At 45.3% G+C, this 19,296-nt stretch overlaps 1 protein-coding gene across 5 annotated transcripts in view; it reads right to left on the reverse strand.

Moving 5' to 3' along the window:
* Positions 1-295: 295 nt before the first annotated feature.
* The window catches only part of LOC140394932 (furin-like), a 66,121-nt gene continuing 47,120 nt past the window's right edge, over positions 296-19,296 (reverse strand). For 3 of the 5 annotated variants that reach the window (XM_072482135.1, XM_072482134.1, XM_072482133.1), the window contains 3 exons: positions 17,081-17,205; positions 10,063-10,182; positions 296-940 (listed from right to left, as the gene is read on the reverse strand). In XM_072482135.1, coding sequence (XP_072338236.1) covers positions 393-940; positions 10,063-10,182; positions 17,081-17,205 — 793 coding nt within the window. In that variant the 3' untranslated portion in view covers positions 296-392. Of the gene's footprint in view, positions 941-4,671; positions 4,773-10,062; positions 10,183-17,080; positions 17,206-19,296 lie in introns of all 5 variants that reach the window. The other 2 variants (XM_072482136.1, XR_011936075.1) reach the window with 2 other exon arrangements.

Genomic DNA, 19,296 nt, shown 5'->3' on the forward strand with positions numbered 1-19,296 from the left:
TTCTCCCATTCACTGCAGCTGAAGCGGAGAATCCTGTTGCCGTGAACGGATGGAGAATCACAACCGTGATTACACAGCTTCTTCAAGAGATAAACTGGGAATATGGTGCAGATTGTGAATGAAGAAAAAGCCTCAAACTATTAAAAGTAACATCCATGTTTCTTTGTCCAGGTTTGCATTATCTACACCAAATCTACCCCCTTAAATTACTGTGGAAATTCCAAAGAGAATGCATTCCTGCACTTGTTGAAAGCCTCTGAAAATGGAAGTTTGATTAAAACTAGTAACTTCGGGGAAGCTGAACTGGAAATTTTATTTAAACAGATTAAAGACAAAATAGTAGCTTTGTTGTGACTGATGAAATAATGACTACAGGATCTGCATAAAATTAGTTAATTGTCCTTGTGTCGGTCCAACTGTGTAATAAAGTAAGTGGATTCGGTCTCGCTGCCTCCAGTTCCTTCATCCGTAGTGTCACGTTGTACTCTTAGTTGGGTTGTTTCAGAGGCTGCAGTCAGGGAGGTAGCTACCATTACCGTCTGCCTCGTATTTAAACGGTATATCAACCATGACAGTGATGTTACACCACACATCAGGGCAACTGGTGCACCAATGAGGATTGTGACCAACACAGCGACTTTGTAAAGCCCATGCTTTTCGTTATTCCTTCCACTCATACCAGAACGTCTTGGGTAAATCGGAGTTGAGCAAGACTGATGATTTTCATCATAATTGGAAAACGGAGGGCACGTCAGACAGTGATTTACAGAATAGCCATCGCAGGAATAGCAAGATAAATGGCAAGGAGCACAGGCATCCACGGTGACACTTGTGCGAACACCATTCATTGTTTTATTTAAAGTTCTTGAAATATTGTAATAGCGTGGAGGACAGGTGGCAAGGCAAAGGTGTCCAAAGATGACAAAGGTGCCATGGCATTCTGTAGAGAAAGAAGAATCCATGAGGAACTTTGATAAACAAAATAAAGTTATCCATATTTAAGAATATAATCCCAACTTCAAATAAATCTGTTAAAATCTTGATGGTGTCCATCTTGAATAATGATACAGAACATCATTTGATAGTTCACTTAAGTTGGACATAATCACAATTATCACTTCTAGCAGTCAGGTGTATTCTAGTAGTTCATCAAATTACTTCTAACCTTGTATTCCAAAAGATCATGCAAGCCAGGTATATAGGCTTTGAGCAGAAGCTTCAGTGTTATTTAATGCAACTGGCATTTCTTCATATGGATGTCAGCACACTATTCAACCATGGAGAACCTTCATTGTTTTTACCTGGCCATATCTTCATGATATTCACACATGCACATTTAGAGAAAGAGTTTGTGGATAAAAAGCATCATCAGGAACCGTGACAATTTCCTCCCTAGCCTTGGGACAGTCACATTTGACATTTTTAAATTGCTTCATTTTTGCATAAACGACTCCCATAACCATCAAGCTAAATTTAGTCGACATTCACGAACCAGCCACCTGCTGAAAGATTTAGATTAGATCTAAATGAAGTAACTGGGGTTTTTCAACACTAGAGACGAAAGTCATTAAGACATTTCTGTAAACCTGTGAATCCATTAGGCTGGGTTTGCTCAGTGGAGTTTAGCCAGGAGGGGATGATTGCTACGATGAACTCTCATTGGATTGCCTGCAGTTTTATCACCCAACATTGAAAGCAGAAATAGGGTCAAGGTCAAGCTTTAGCCTTCCTTTCCATCCAACTAACAAAAAAAAGGGACAGATGCCAAAAGACTTGTGATTGTACCGGTTCTGGTTATGTTCAGAGTCAAATCAGCTTCAGAGAAATTTGTGTCGAGGAGAATACCTTGATTAACAAGGCAGTTTTTAGTTTTAATTCTTTACCAGACTAGGAATTATAGAGGACAAGATTTAATATAAACATTTCTGCTTACAAATCAGCTCACTGATTTATACTGCCATCTCACTAAAGTGATGATCAATTGGCCTTTCGAAAGGTTTGAGTAAAGCATCTGGTGAAATGCAAGATTCCAACAATCAGTTTATAAAACTAAGGGGATTCATTGTTCTTGCTGTTGGGTCACTATTACTTGACTTAATATTAGGTTGTAAAGGTAAACTCTTGGACAGAATTTAATTACAGGAATAGCACGTGACCGGAAAGCAGAAAGTAGATCACATGCAGACCTGAAACACATACCAGACATCAATACGAATGACAGTAACCCCCAATATCAGCTAACAGTACAAACCAGTTATCAAAACCTCTCTTCTGCAATACAGCAAGCCACTAAATAATATAGCGACCGGCACGAGACAGTGGTGGGAGGCAAATACTGTTCATACAAATTCGTAGTCAACTAATAGGGTTTTTCAAAAAAAAAAAAAAGAGATCTTGGTATAGCTCATTGTACTATTTCTGGTTGCTGTAGCCAAGACAAAAAAAATAAAATCAAGGGCCCTTATAAAATTTGAGGTATTCAGAAAAGGAATTTAGCAAAGGGCCTTTTTTAAACAGGTAAACAAGGTGATTTTGGGTTGTGTGTGGGCAGGTAAATCCCCGCAGGCCAGGGGGGGGGGAAAAAAAAAAAAAGTGGGTTGGCCGAACTTTCGCAACTACTCTACTGGGCGGCAAATATAGCCATGATTAGGAAGTGGGGGGGGCCTCGGTGTGGGAGCGAGTAGAGGCGGCATCGTGCAAGGACGAAGTTTGGGGGCATTGGTAACAGCGCCTCTGCCGTTCTCGCCAGCCCGGTACTCCACAAACACAGTGGTAGTGTTGGCCCCGAGAGTCTGGGGGCAGTGGAGGAAGCATAGGAGAGTGGAGGGAGCATTGGTCTGGGCTCCAATCGGCAATAACCAATCGGTTAGTAGAAGGCTGGATGGGGGACTTTCGGAGATGGCAGAGAGCAGGGATTGCGAAGATGGGGGATCTATTTATAGATGGGAGCTTCCCCTGTTTGAAGGATTTAGAGGAGAAATTTGAACGGTCAGCAGGGAATGGATTCAGATATCTGCAGGTACGGGATTTTTTGCGAAGGCAGGTTTCGACCTCGCTCCTACTGCCACGGGGGGGGGGGGGGGGGGGGGGGGGGGGATACAGGACAGGGTCCTTTCCAGAACAGGGGTGGGAGAGGAGAAGGTTTCGGATATTTCTAAAGAACTCATGGAGTCAGAGGAAACGCAGACAGAGGACCTAAAGTGCAAATAGGAAGACGAGCGGGGGGGGGGGGTAGAGGCAGGTCTTTGGGCAGATGCGTTAAGCAGAATCAACATGTGCCAAGCTCAACCTGATTCAGTTTAAGGTCGTTCACAGGGCACACATGACGATGGCCCAGATTAGCAAGTTTCTTGGGAAAGACGACAGGTGTGCGTGGGGGGGGGGGCAGCAAACCAGGTCCATATATTTTGGGCATGTCTGAAGTTTAGGGGATTTTGACAGGGTTTTACAGATGTCATGTCCACGGTGTTAAAAACAAGAGAGGTGCCAAGTCCAGAGGTGACGATTTTCTGAGTGTCGGAAGAACCGGTATGTCCAGGGGGTGAGAGAGGCTGATGTCTTGGCCTTTGCCTCCTTGGTAGCCCGGAGATGGCTATTGTTAGCATGGAGGGACCCGAAGCCCCCGAATTCAGAGATCTAGCTTAGTGACATGGCTTAGTTTCTCAGACTGGAGAAAATAAAGTTCGCCTTAAGAGGGTCAATGCTAGGGTTCGTCCAGAAGTGACAGCCGTTTGTCGACTTCTTTGGAGAAAACTGTCAGCGGGTTGGTGGGGGGGGGGGGGGGAGGAGGAGGAGTTAGATTATTGTTTAGAAGAGGTAGGACTTGAGGGAGGGAGGTGGTCTTTGCATTGTGTTTATATTTGTACTGTTATTATTATAAAAGCTTAATACAATGTTTTTCAAAAGAAAAAGAAAAAAAGGAATTTAGCTCAATCTTGACTGATATTTTAAGCAGCAGCAAATTTGAACCAATATAAATCAATATTAATTAGAGTGGGCAGGAGTTGGCCAGAGATAACAATAAAGTTTCATTTTAAAAGTAGAAGAGAGCCTGGAAGCTGCAACAGAATTGTTACATATAATTAACACTTAACCGAAACCCTCAAATATAATTTATGTTTTAGTAATAGTGCAGAAAAGGTAGCCTTCCACCTTTAATTGAAGCCCCTGCTTAAAATCAATTGTGGTCATTGCTGCAAACATGTAGGAAATGTGCAGCATGGAATGATTATCCACGTTGTAGAGGATGGGGGCAGTAGAGCTCTAGCCATTGCATGTAATTAGCCATTCAGTAATTAACAACCATGAACAATAGGCTCACAAAAATGCAATGACAAATTGGCCAGGTAGATACATGCGCAAGTGAACTGGAAATTGAGAAAATTAGCAAAGTATCAAATTTCCAGCTCCCTTATGCTCATGGCAACACTAGGATTGCTAGCTTACATTACGCCCAAAAGACTCCTGGCAGCAATTGTTTTGTTAATTGTGCACTAGACGATTCCAATATACTGGAAAAGTGCATTCAGAAATAGTCTTCCTACGTCTTTTAACTCGTGTTCGTAATATTTTGAAGCAAATTGCAATTTTTGGCCTGTGTATTTGAGGGGGGAGGGTTGAGACGGGGAAGGCAAAGGGTTTCCTCCTGCAGTTAAAAATATTGGTAGTCACCTCTCATTCTTTGTCAAGTGCATTGATTAACTCACAAGTAGCCTGAGTAGTTTCAGAAGTACGATGAAAGGCAAATTCCTTCTAGCTATGCATTTTTCTTTCTAGAAAAAAAAATTAAAGAAAAATCCTTTGTTCTTGTTTTGAAAACCCATGTAGTGATATTACAGTGGGTTCATATTTCCATGGAGAAGATTTCTGGAGTACAATAAAAGGGATGAAAATCATTTTCACAGGATGATTATTTATTGGAGTTTTTCTAGCTGATCACACGTGTTAAAGCCATATATTACATTAGTTTTCTGTAACTTGCAACATCAGTTAGGTCTGGTCAACATGCACACTCACCAGATCGCAAACTGAACAGAGGCCATTTTACTTAATTCAATGCAATTGACTTCCTGGGGCTCTTTTACAAATGACAGATCTAGCTGTCATTCAAACCTGTCAGACAAGAGTTAGCATTGAAAGAACAGGGTCAGGATGCTTTTCCTTTCAGTCTCTGCTAGTCGTTAGAGCCATTGTTTTCCGGCCATTCCCACCAGTGGGATCTTCCAGTTCCGCCGATGGCAACTCCCCACCACGGGTTCTCCGGCGGTGAATGGTGCGAACAATGGAAAACCTTTAGTCAGCAGCAGGACCGGAAGATCCCACCACCGGCCATTGGAAGGCCACCTCCTCAAAACATGCCATGGGGCAGGAGGGAATCCCACCCGAGAAATTGTAGGTTTTTCTGGCTACCTGTACTTCTTACTCAGTCTGAAACTAGCAGCAGAATTAAAGAGTGCTCCATGGTAGCATATTATAAGTGACTTGTTTCATGATGCAATTTTACCTGGACTTAGAAATAGTGAAAGGAAATAGTTGTAAATATTCCATTTGCACTGATGTATTTTTAAATAAATTAGACTTGAAATATAACTGAACTCAGTATTATTCTTGCCCATGACATGGGCATCCTGTAGCAGAGCATTATATATTCCAGTTAGCCAGAATACACAGGGTAAACAAAGATTTCTTTCTGACCTTGGGTCTTGCTACATTTACTTTGACATTGTATAGGCAAGGGAACAATGAACCAAAGGAAAATAGTAGTGTGCAAAACCGCAGAATCAAAAATATTTTGTCAACACGAGCATCATAAACACAAGCCAGCCAAAACCAATACTGCATTCAGGTGACATGAATTTACCCTCAATTTACCTTGCCTGAACTGGTTAATGTGCTACTGTCTGATATTCTATTACGTAATGAAGTACAACCCAAGGATTCATCACAGCAAATCCACTTGGCACAATTCAGCAACCGTGTTGCATGCAGCACGGATCGAGGCACACTGGGAGAATAGCAGGAGGGGGCAAACCATTTTACGATTCACCCGGCCTGCTCCCAATAGGGAGTTCCGGATCACCCCCAAAAATGGAAAGATCATTAACACTCATTTAAATCTCACGAACGAGAACCACCCTTCAGGGGGGGCTGAGGCATTTCAGGTTAGAGGTCGTCCCTTGGGCCAGGGTTCGTCTGGGGCTTTCCATCTGTGAGGCCTTCAAGCCATCTATAAATATTGTGGAGGGGCAACCACAACTACAGCCCGTCTGTCCTACCAGACTCTATGACAGATCCCTGCTGCGGTTTCTATCCAGAAATTCAATTCCACTCCCTTTGACTGTGAGAAGCCTCTAATTTCACAGCTGAAGGCCATTTCAAATGAGAAATTAGCCTCGTTAGTTGTGAGAGGACTTCACAGCTGCAGGCTGTATTTGCTGCTTTAAAAAAAAAATTTAGAGTACCCAATTCATTTTTTCCAAGGGGCATTTTAGCATGGTCAGTTCATCTACCCTGCACATCTTTGGGTTGTGGGGACAAAACCCACGCAAACACGGGGAGAATGGTGACAGTAACCCAGAGCCGGGATTAAACCTGGGACCTCGGAGCCGTGAGGGGCTGTGTTTGCTGCTTGTGGCTGGTGTTGCCTTCTTTTTACGTAGCTGGAAAGTAGGACATTTTTTTCCTAAGATACCTGAAACACCAGGCTCTGGGGACTTAGGAGTACAATGGAGAGTTCTGGCGAGCGGAGCTCACCATTGTAAAAGACGAGGCTATGTATGGCAACAGCCGTGCCTTCCCCATTCAGGTCCCTTATTCAAAGCGAGTCCTGTTGAATAGCCATGTGTTTCTCAACACTGCAAGGGCCTGGAAAAGTGCGGCTAAACGTGCTCACTCAGGGACTTGCTCCCTTTGGGGAAGATCACACCACCAGTCTCAACAAAGAGACAGAGCAGCACCTGTGTCACACCCTTGTGGACTTAGTATCTCGTATTGGAGGTGGACACCTTCTCCCAATGTCCGTGAAGGTCGTTACAGCCCTAAACATTTACAACACTGGATCCTTCCAGGGCTCAAGCAGGGACCATTGTGGCATATCCGAATCTTCCAGCCACGGGTGCACCTGGGAAGTGACAGATGCTCTGCATGCCCAGGCATCATAATATATCTCCTTTAACCTGGGCCAGGTCCACCAAGCTGCCCGGGCTGCAGGATTTACTGCCTTTGCCAGGATGCCCTCGGTCCAGGGGGAGATTTATGGCACGCATGTTGTCCTGCAAGCACCAGGGCATCAGAGAGTGCCCTATATTAACAGGATGGGGTCCCACTCCCCGAATGTTCAGATTGTGGAGGACCACCACCTCAGAATCATTCACTTGTGCGCCCGCAACCCGGAGTGTGTGCAGGACGGCTACATCCTGGGGTACTGAGATCCCCGGTGTCAGAAGTCCACCTCAGGGTGACAGCTTGGCTATGGGAGACGAGGGATACTGGAGGTTGTGGATGATGGCACTGGTGCAGGGGCCCCGAGATCGAGGTAAAGACCCAATACAATGAGACCCATGTTGCCAAATGAGACCCACATTGCCATCTGTGCTGTCGTTGAGTGGTGCATCAGGCTGCTGAAGATGCAATTCCGATGCCTTAACCGCTCTGGTGGTGCCTTGCTGTATATCCAGATATGGTCTACTGCTTTGTGGTGGTATGCTGTGCCCTTCACAATCTGGCTCAACAGCAGGGTAACATGCTGGAGGAGGCAAAGGGATATTTGGCCTCGTCTAAGGAAGAGGACGTGGCAGTTCAGGAGGGGCTGGAAGACGAGCCCGAGGAGGAGCCAGGCGACGGCAATGGTCCGACATGCGAGGAGGATCAGGGAAACCATCAGTCTCCAGATTCTCTTCAGCCGTGTCCATCAGCTCAGCCCCTCCTCCAATCAACCTGCCCCCCCTCCAAGGGTCTGTGTAACATCACTCCATAGTGATGGGCCTGTGTTGGCAGTCAGCAGGTCAGCATACAAGGCAGGAGAGTGATAACTCGTGTGAGGAAAGCTCTAATGCTCCTCATTAGCTACTAAAGTCTGATTCCAGTCTTTCTGCTGGCAACGTGCTCACACCCATCCTCTGGTTAGCACTCTTGCTTCACAGCTCCTGGGTGCCAGGTTCGATTCCTGGCTTGGGTCACTGTCTGTGTGGAGTCTGCACGTTCTCCCCATATCTGCGTGGGTTTCCTCCGGGTGCCCTGGTGTCCTCCCTAAAGTCCTGAAAGATGTGCTGTTAGGTAATTTGGACATTCTGAATTCCCCCTCAGTGTACCCAAACAGGCGCTGGAATGTGGTGACTGGGGGCTTTTCACGGTAACTTCATGACAGTGTCAATGTTTTCTTTTATTTCCTTTTCATGTACTTAAATGATCAGTTGAGCTGCTCGCAGAAAAATACTTTTCACTGTACCTTGGTACAAGTGACAATAAACAAAATCCAAAGCCAATCCAATGCAAGCCCACCGGTGACAAGATTAAAAACAACAAAAACAAAACGGTGTCTGCATTGGGAGCTTTTGATTTTGGACCACAGTGCCCAGGAGGTAGAGGGAAAAACAGGGCTCTGAGTTGCGGGCAGGTCCACTATGAAGATTAATGTGACAGAAGCTTCACGAGTACGGAGGTGTGATATGTTTGAATAGTGAACATTTTACAGTGACAGATTTTCATTACCACTAGCTATATAGTGACCACAGCCGTGTCCACCCAATGCTCCTCATTCTTGGTCTTTCGTGGTCTACTGCTACGTCTTGGTGTCCCCAGGATGCATATCAGAATGGAGGCAGCCATGGGCTGCCTGGTGGCGCAGTGGTTAGCACTGCTGCCTCACAGCGCCAAGGACCCGGATTTGATCCCGGCTCTGGGTCACTGTCCGTGTGGCGTTTATGCATTTTCCCAGTGTCTGCGTGGGTCTCACCCCCACAGCCCAAAAGATGTGCTGCCTTGGATGCCCTTGCAGACATCCTCTGGAGGGTCTGGAGCCAGAGGGCCCTGGCCAACTTACTGGTGTCGTCCTGCCACCCTCTTCTTCCCACAACCAGAGATGCGTCAGTGTTAATGTTGGGATGTATTGTCAGCACCATCTCCTGCGCCCAAAGCCTTTGGGGCTCCTCCAATCAGCCTTGCAGTCACTGGAATGTCATTGACACCCTCGCTGGAATCTCACGGCGCTGGTCTAGAGTCTCGGCAGAGTCCCAACTGCTGACTCCCTTGGCTGTTACTGTCTACACCTGATGTGCATCAGCAACTGCGTGGTGCTCGCTAGATTGTGGCCCAGATACCTGTCCCACAATGTCGCCCGCCAAGGGGTGTCTCTACACTGGTGGAAGTTTGGGGTGATAGCTGTGACGCATCGCCAGTAGTCTCCTCGGAGCTCTCCTCCGAGGTGTTCGGGGCTGTGCGGGGCAAAACGACTTAGGATGGCCCAGCCCAATCAGATGGAGATCCTGCGAGACAATGGATATGTGGTCAGCGAGAGGGAAGGATCATTTTGTCTGACATGAACAAACTCACATGGAACAGGTCATCTGGGTGAAGAGGGAGTGGATACTCACCTCTCTGGTGTAGGCCAAACCAAAGTGAGAGCAGGTCTGCGCGCTGCCATGCTTGTATGTTGACTCAGAGTGGTGAGGGAGAGTTTAAAAGCAGCTCCCCCTAGTTAGCAGGTTGGGCAAATCAGACAGCAACAGAGTCAGTAATCACCAGGGGCTCATTTAAGCACTAAATACAATCTTGCCAATGTGGCCATCGCGAAACACCTCACCAAACATGCCCAAAACCAGATTTTTCCATTGAATCGCACCCACCGTCTTCCTTTCAGTTACTGCATTCAGAATCTTGTTGCCATCTTGGTATACTTCCCTGGGCTAATGTTACTAACAGCGAGAAACCAATGAAACGCCTGTACACCACCGCCCAGGAGAATTAAACGTGGCAAAAACAAACGTTCCAATTTGTGATAATTGATCAACTGTTGCTTTTGTCACCAAATTACTGGACTAAAAATTATGAATGATGTCTTTTTACCTTCACAGAGTCGATCAACATTCCAGTTGTTACAGTGACTTATCACTGAATCCTTTATGCGTCTTGCCATCATGTTTTCATCAGTGCCATACAAGTGCAACTTGAAAAAGGACAGAACTCCTGCAGAAGATAGATTGCCATCATACAACACAGTAATAGAAGCTGGTAATACTCTTTTAAAAAAAAATAATCCAGTCATGCATTTTTGGTTGAACCATGCTGAATACATTGCATTACAATTATCTATCTGGACTGTAATACAAATACAAAAAAAGGTATACTGAAAGTGATTTCATCTGGAATCATGGAAATCCCAAAAGGAAGGATCAAAGTTCAAATGATGGATAGGTATTTTGATGCATGTTTTAATAGCCTGTTATTATGCAGGTAGATCTAGAATTTATAAAATGTGCCACTAGTGATGTTTTAATAGCCGGTTGTTATGCAGGTAGATGTGCCACTAGTGACTAATGAAGAAAATAACATTCTGTAGCACTGGTTTCAAGTAACAAACATCTTCCCATTTAAATATTTCTGTGCCGCAGGTCATGAGACAATCCAAATTATAACTCGTTCTTAAGAGTTTTTGCAGCAAGACATTGGGATTTATTAATTCTTTAGAGATGTGAAAAGGAAAAGATCATTAGGGGAAAAATGATCTGGTTACTTGTGGAAACAAGAGAAATAATAATGGAGAACAGGGAAATGGTAGATGACCTTCCCTCCATCACACGGTGGGGATGTTTGCTGATGATTGCACATTGCGACTCCTCAGACACTGAAACAGTCTGTCTCCATGTGCAGCAAGACCGGAACAATATTCAGCTTTGTGCTGATTGAGTGGCAAGTAACATTCATGCCACACTAGTGCCTGGCAATAACCATCCTCACAGAATCTGGCTACCATTCAACCCATCAAGTTCAAAATGGTCTTTAAATTCGCAAACCTGGTGACTTGTAATTATTGGGCAGCCAAGGGTCAGGTATTTTTCAAAGAATTATTGGTTAATTAGAACATAAGAACTAGGACCAGGAGTAGGCCATCTGGCATCGAGCCTGCTCCGCCATTCAATGAGATCATGGCTGATCTTTTGTGGACTCAGCTCCACTTTCCGGCCCGAACACCATAACCCTTAATCCCTTTATTCTTCAAAAAGCGATCTATCTTTATCTTAAAAACATTTAATGAAGGAGCCTCTACTGCTTCACTGGGCAAGGAATTCCATAGATTCACAACCCTTTGGGTGAAGAAGTTCCTCCTAAACTCAGTCCTAAATCTACTTCCCCTTATTTTGAGGCTATGCCCCCTAGTTCTGCTTTCACCGGCCAGTGGAAACAACCTGCCTGCATCTATCCTACCTATTCCCTTCATAATTTTATGTGTTTCTATAAGATCCCCCCTCATCCTTCTAAATTCCAACGAGTACAGTCCCAGTCTACTCAACCTCTCCTTGTAATCCAACCCCATCAGCTCTGGGATTAACCTAGTGAATATCCTCTGCACACCCTCCAGTGCCAGTACGTTCTTTCTCAAGTAAGGAGACCAAAACTGAACACAATACCCCAGGTGTGGCCTCACTAACACCTTATACAATTGCAGTAGAACCTCCCTAGTCTTAAACTCCATCCCTCTAGCAATGAAGGACAAAATTCCATTTGCCTTCTTAATCACCTGTAAACCAACTTTTTGCGACTCATGCACTAGCACACCCAGGTCTCTCTGCACAGCAGCATGTTTTAATATCATTTAAATAATAATCCCTTTTGCTGTTATTCCTACCAAAATGGATAACCTCACATTTGTCAACATTGTATTCCATCTGCCAGACCCTAGCCCATTCACTTAGCCTATCCAAATCCCTCTGCAGACTTCCAGTATCCTCTGCACTTTTTGCTTTACCACTTATCTTAGTATCGTCTGCAAACTTGGACACATTGCCCTTGGTCCCCAACTCCAAATCATCTATGTAAATTGTGAACAGTTGTGGGCCCAACACTGATCCCCGAGGGACACCACTAGCTACTGATTGCCAACCAGAGAAACACCCATTAATCCCCACTCTTTGCTTTCTATTAATTAACCAATCCTCTATCCATGCTACTACTTTCCCCTTAATGCCATGCATATTTATCTTATGCAACAACCTTTTGTGTGGCACCTTGTCAAAGGCTTTCTGGAAATCCAGATATACCACATCCATTGGCTCCCTGTTATCTACCGCACTGTTAATGTCCTCAAAAAATTCCACTAAATTAGTTAGGCACGACCTGCCCTTTATGAACCCATGCTGCGTCTGCCCAATGGGACAATTTCCATCCAGATGCCTCGCTATTTCTTCCTTGATGATAGATTTCCAGCATCTTCCCTACTACCGAAGTTAAGCTCACTGGCCTAGAATTACCCGCTTTCTGCCTACCTCCTTTTTAAAACGGTGGTGTCACGTTTGCTAATTTCCAATCCGCCGGGACCACCCCAGAGTCTAGTGAATTTTGGTAAATTATCACTAGTGCATTTGCAATTTCCCTAGCCATCTCTTTTAGCACTCTGGGATGCATTCCATCGTCTACCTTCAGCCCCATTAGCTTGCCCATCACTACCTCCTTGGTGATAACAATCCTCTCAAGGTCCCTGTCATAGCCTCATTTCCATCAGTCACTGGCATGTTATTTGTGTCTTCCACTGTGAAGACCGACCCAAAAAACCTGTTCAGTTCCTCAGCCATTTCCTCATCTCCCACTATTAAATCTCCCTTCTCATCCGCTAAAGGGCCAATATTTACCTTAGTCACTCTTTTTTGTTTTATGTATTTGTAGAAACTTTTACTATCTGTTTTTATATTCTGAGCAAGTTTACTCTCATAATCTATCTTACTCTTCTTTATAGTTTTTTTAGTAGCTTTCTGTTGGCCCCTAAAGATTTCCCAGTCCTCTAGTCTCCCACTGATCTTTGCTACTTTGTATGTTTTTTCCTTCAATTTGATACTCTCCCTTATTTCCTTAGATATCCACGGTCGATTTTCCCTCTTTTTACCGTCCTTCCTTTTTGTTGGTATAAACCTTTGCTGAGCACTGTGAAAAATCACTTGGAAGGTTCTCCACTGTTCCTCAACTGTTTCACCATAAAGTCTTTGCTCCCAGTCTACCTTAGCTAGCTCTTCTCTCATCCCTTTGTAATCTCCTTTGTTTAAGCACAAAACACTAGTGCTTGATTTTACCTTCTCACCCTCCATCTATATTTTAAATTCCACCATATTGTGATCGCTCCTTCCGAGAGGATCCCTAACTATGAGATCCTGAATCAATCCTGTCTCATTACACAGGACCAGATCTAGGACCGCTTGTTCCCTCGTAGGTTCCATTACATACTGTTCTAGGAAACTATCGCGGATACATTCTATAAACTCCTCCTCAAGGCTGCCTTGACCGACCTGGTTAAACCAATCAACATGTAGATTAAAATCCCCCATGATAACTGCTGTACCATTTCTACATGCATCAGTTATTTCTTTGTTTATTGCCTGCCCCACCATAATGTTACTATTTGGTGGCCTATAGATTCTTTGGTGGCCTATAGACTACTCCTATCAGTGACTTTTTTGCCTTACTATTCCTGATTTCCACCCAAATGGATTCAACCTTATCCTCCATAGCACCGATGTCATCCCTTACTGTTGCCCGGACGTCATCCTTAAATAACAGAGCTACACCACCTCCCTTACCATCCACTCTGTCCTTCCGAAAAGTTTGATACCCTCGGATATTTAACTCCCAGTCGTGACCATCCTTTAACCATGTTTCAGTAATGGCCACTAAATCATAGTCATTCACGATGATTTGCGCCATCAATTCATTTACCTTATTCCGAATACTACGAGCATTCAGGTAAAGTACACTTGTATTGGCTTTTTTACCTCTGTTCTGAATCTTAACACCTCGATCAGTAACCTCTCCCAAGTTATATTTCCTCTTAACCTTTCTCCTAATTTTCCTTGTCGTTGAACCCATATCTTCATGTAACAACCTGCCGCGTCGCTTACCATTAATGTTTTCACTTCCCGTTTTATTTCTTTTAGTATTCCTGGTCCTAGTCACGGAGCTCCCCTCAGTCACTGTACCTTGTACTGTCGCCCTTTTTGATTTTTGACTATGGCTTCTCTGCCTTACACTTTCCACCTTACTGCCTTTTATTTCTGTCCCCGTTTTACTACCTTCCAACATCCTGCATCGGTTCCCATCCCCCTGCCACATTAGTTTAAACTCTCCCCAACAGCTCTAGCAACCCCCCCCCAGGACATCAGTTCCAGTCCTGCCCAGGTGCAGACCGTCCGGTTTGTACTGGTCCCACCTCCCCCAGAACCGATTCCAATGTCCCAGGAATTTGAATCCCTCCCTCTTGCACCATCTCTCGAGCCACGCATGCATCCTCTCTATCCTGACATTCCTACTCTGTCTAGCTCGTGGCACTGGTAGCAATCCTGAGATTACTACCTTTGAGGTCCTACTTTTTAGTTGAACTCCTAGCTCCCTAAATTCAGCTTGTAGGACCTCGTCCCGTTTTTTACCTATATCGTTGGTGCCTATGTGCACCACAACAGTTGGCTGTTCACCCTCCCCCCCCCCCCCCCCCAGAATGTCCTGCAGCCGCTCCGAGACAGCCTTGACCCTTGCACCAGGGAGGAAACATACCATCCTGGAGTCTCGATTGCGCCCGCAGAACCGCCTGTCTATTCCCCTTACAATTGAGTTCCCTATCACTATAGCCCTGCCATTCTTCTTCCTGCCCAGCTGCGCAGCAGAGCCAGTCACGGTGCCATGAACCTGGCTGCTGCTGCCTTCCCCTGGTGAGCCATCTCCCTCAACAGTATCCAAAGCGTTATATCGGTTTTGCAGGGAGATGACCGCAGAGGACACCTGCACTGCCTTCCTACTCTTGCTCGGTCTTTTGGTCACCCATTTTCTATCTCCCTCAGTACCTTTCACCTGCGGTGTGACCAACTCGCTAAACGTGCTAGGCACGACGTCCTCAGCATCGCGGATGCTCCAAAGTGAATCCATCCGCAGCTCCAGAGCCGTCAAGCGGTCTAACAGGAGCTGCAACTGGACACACTTCTTGCACGTGAAGGAGCCAGGGACAGTGGACGTGTCCCTGAGTTCCCACATCGCACACGAGGAGCATGACACGGGTCTGAGATCTCCTGCCATGTCTTAAACATTCGGTTAACTTCAACAACTACAATTTCAGCCAAAAAAAAACAAAGAAAAAATAAATATACCAATGAAAAGAAACAGAAACACTACTTACCAGTCACTTACCAGGGATAAAAAGCACTTCCTCCCCACCCAGCTTTGAATTCCCACCAAGATTCAAATTCCCAAACTCACTCTTAGCTGTGTCTCACTCCTGGCTCGGTCTTCTCTAGCTCACTGGGAGAACTCACTGGGAGAACTCACTGGGAGTGAGTTTACAAGTTGCTCTTTTTAAACTGTCCTGAATGGACTCCCCTCCCCCACCTGCTTTTAGATCAAGGTAGATTTAAGTGACTGACACTTAACTGCCAACCAGTTGTGAGTGGGTGGGGCAGCCCTTGTTAACCCACACTGCACAATACTAGCTTAATTTAAATTAATTTAAACTCCTGAAATTTAAAAGGAGCTGCCTTACTGATTTAATTCAATTCCCACCTAGATTCAAATTCCCAAACTCACTCTTAGCTGTGTCTCACTCCTGGCTCGGTCTTCTCTGGCTCACTGGGAGAACTCACAATTCAAGTGTTACAACTCCAGACCACGGGGGGTTTTCCAGTGCTGGGAGGGTGTGTGGAGGAGGTCACCGCCAAGGGGTTCCTCAGCTGGAGAACAGTGACTGACAATCTTGACTTCCTGTCAAGCAAGGAACAGTTTGGAGGAGATGACCACAACACCAGGTAAATCCATTATGGGAGGGAGTGGAACAGGCAAGACCCCGTTTAACATTGCTTAATTTTTCAATATTTTGCTTTAACATTAGTAAATTAACAGGGTCTTGTAATCTCATTGAATGTTCCAAGATTCATTTAAATCTCGTTTCCTGCATTATGATCGGAATGGCACCATTTTAGGGGTAGCACGGTGGCGCAGTGGTTAGCACTGGGACTGCGGCGCTGGGGACCTGCGTTCGAATCCCGGCCTTGGGTCACTGTCCGTGTGGAGTTTGCACATTCTCCCCGTGTTTGCATAGGTTTCACCCCCACAACCCAAAGATGTGCAGGGTAGGTGGATTGGTCATGCTAAATTGCACCTTAATTGGAAAAAATTAATTGGGTACTCTAAATTTTTTTTTTAAAAACGGAATTGCGGCATTTTGCTACGTGATCAGAATGGTGCCTGTAATATTCCACACAGAACCTACAGGGTGGGAATGCTAGTCTTTGCCATGCTCCTTGCAGACGCCCCCCCACCCCCAACTCCCCCTCATGTCACTTGTCTCTTCTGACCCCATCGTACATTCCGATTGAAAATATAGCTCCAACATGAAGCCAAGATCCGATGTTGTGGAAGTGCGGGACCCAATGGTGCAGCAGCATTTTTTCCCTGTCAAGGGATAACTCATACCATAACCCCAACTACAGTTCAAGTTTGTGATTTCAGTTAGGATTTTCAGGAATGTCACCACAACTTTTAAGTGGGGACTTGCTGCAAGTTTAAATGTTAACCCATTTCCTTTGAGCAGGTTGGTTTTCCCATGCGTTCATTAAAATTGGACTTGGCAGATTGGAGTCAGGCATCAGACTTAACACCAGTTGCCCATGCAATCCAACGCCATTCTTTTCTTGGGGCTCCAGGGTCACTTTCTATTTGAAAACAGGTTTCCTATGTTTATGTCCCCCTCTTTATCCCAAAATTTCAAATCTGATGAGAATTCAAGGTCAGAGAGCTCCTTCAGTAAACAGAAGAAAAATAAAAATACATTAGTTGCACGTTGCAATCTAGCGGGAAACATACCAAAACAAAATGCAGCATTCCAGGTTTAAAAACATACCAGAGTTTCTTGAACTTCCTTTATTCTCAATCTCGAGGGTCCAAATTCCTTGTGGATCTTCATCCCAGCTGTGGGTGGTCATGAAAGTCCAGTCTCTATATCCATAGGGTGATGTATCATATGGTCTTAAAAAACAAGACCAGCGTTTATATTAGATTGGGCAAACTTTCCTCTAATTAAAGCCTCACTATCTGACAAGTTAGGAGAAGCCATTACAAATATTAAAAAAACACCTCTTTTTGGAGCAGAAACAGGATAAGGACTGCACGAATACAAAGTTACATAGACGATTTAAAAAATTCTTTAGGATTTATTTTTCAAACATTTCTTTGGTATATAGAAAAACTGAATTTCCTTTTCTAGTTATTATTTCTTCAACTAAAATTGTTCATTTCTAAATTCCCTCCCAGATAGGAAGTGAGGTCCATTGGATCCTAGTTACTCCCAACAAGTGTAACAGGTGTAAATGTGTTAAGAGCATGATACCTGCAATTTGGTATCAATTGGTGCGGTATAATAAAAAGGTCAAGAATAATCAGGTTCTATTCGCTTATTGTATTGCTACTTGTCAATACTACTTGTGGCTCTGAGCATTTCCCAAAAAGATGTGTGGCCGAATTATCAGTTCCTGAGATTAAGTATTGACGCCGGGGCAGGATTCGTGGACTTCAACAGGAAAACTGGCGTTGCACCTGGACCAAGTGGAACATACCGATTCTAATGAAAAACCAGGTCTGATTCACCGGGTCTGTGATTGACACTCAAGAGGCTGACTGCCGCCTCTACACACTTCACTCCCCACACACACTCATCCCAGCCAACAAGATGGCACTGTTGCGCTGGAGTTTGCCCATCCCATTAATGGATTGTTGGGGCCAGAGGGCACCTAGGCACTACATTCACAGTGGACAGTCAGCGGTATGCACAGCTGCCTTGCAGACTGCAGCGGTGAACGTAGTGCCCATCCACCCCGACCCCACAGCCCGCTACTAACCCCTGGCAGAAACCACCCGACCAGCGGCACAACTGTGGCAATGTTGGACACTTTTCGTACCCCCTCTCTCCCACTTTTCTTTTTATAAATTTAGTGTACCCAATTAATTTTTTTCCAATTAAGGGACAATTTAGTGTGTTCAATCCACCTTCCCTGCACATCTTTGGGTTGTGGGGGCGAAACCCACGCAAACACGGGGAGAATGTGCAAACTCCACACAGACAGTGACCCAGAGCCGGGATCGAACCTGGGACCTCGGCGTTGTGAGGCAGCAGGGCTAACCTACTGCACCACCGTGCTGTCCACCCTCTCTCCCACTTGGCAGTCACGGCGCTGATTTCCCGATTTTAGAAAGCACAAGTGAACCTTGCCGTCGGAAATTCCTCCTGGTGGAGGCGGAGAATCGCGGACGCCCCGGAGAATACTGGGGCAGGTCCGCTAATAGAACATAGAACATAGAGAATACAGCACAGAACAGGCCCTTCGGCCCACGATGTTGTGCCGAACTTCTGTCCTAGATTAATCATAGATTATCATTGAATTTACAGTGCAGAAGGAGGTCATTCGGCCCTTTTGAGTCTGCTCCGGCTCCTGGAAAGAGCACCCTACCCAAACTCAACACCTCCACCCAACACCAAGGGCAATTTTGGACATTAAGGGCAATTTATCATTGGCCAATTCACCTAACCTGCACATCTTTGGACTGTGGGAGGAAACCGGAGCACCCGGAGGAAACCCACGCAGTCACGGGGAGGACGTGCAGACTCCGCACAGACAGTGACCCAAGCCGGAATCGAACCAGGGACCCTGGAGCTGTGAAGCAATTGTGCTATCCACAATGCTACCGCTAATGATATGCAAACAACATTTACTGAACTTGGGAGTAGAACGCATTGACTGCACTGTCGAGGCACCGGAGAATTAGGATTTGCCGCGAACCCGGTGCCCCCCATGATTATGGAATCAACACAGAATCAACACTATGAAAAGGACAGGGCAGCACGGTAGCATAGTGGAGAGCAGCACGGTTGCTTCACAGCTCCAGGCTCGATTCTCGGTTTAGGTCACCGTCTGTACGTTCTCCCAGTGTGTGCGTGGGTTTCCTCTGGGTGCTCCGGTTTCCTCCCACAGTCCAAAGATGTACAGGTTAGGTGGATTGGCCATGATAAATTGCCCAGTGTCCAAAAAGATTAGGTGGGGTTACTGGGTTATGGGATAAAGG

This window comes from Scyliorhinus torazame, chromosome 18, assembly GCF_047496885.1.
Source record: "Scyliorhinus torazame isolate Kashiwa2021f chromosome 18, sScyTor2.1, whole genome shotgun sequence".
Taxonomy (NCBI): domain Eukaryota; kingdom Metazoa; phylum Chordata; class Chondrichthyes; order Carcharhiniformes; family Scyliorhinidae; genus Scyliorhinus; species Scyliorhinus torazame.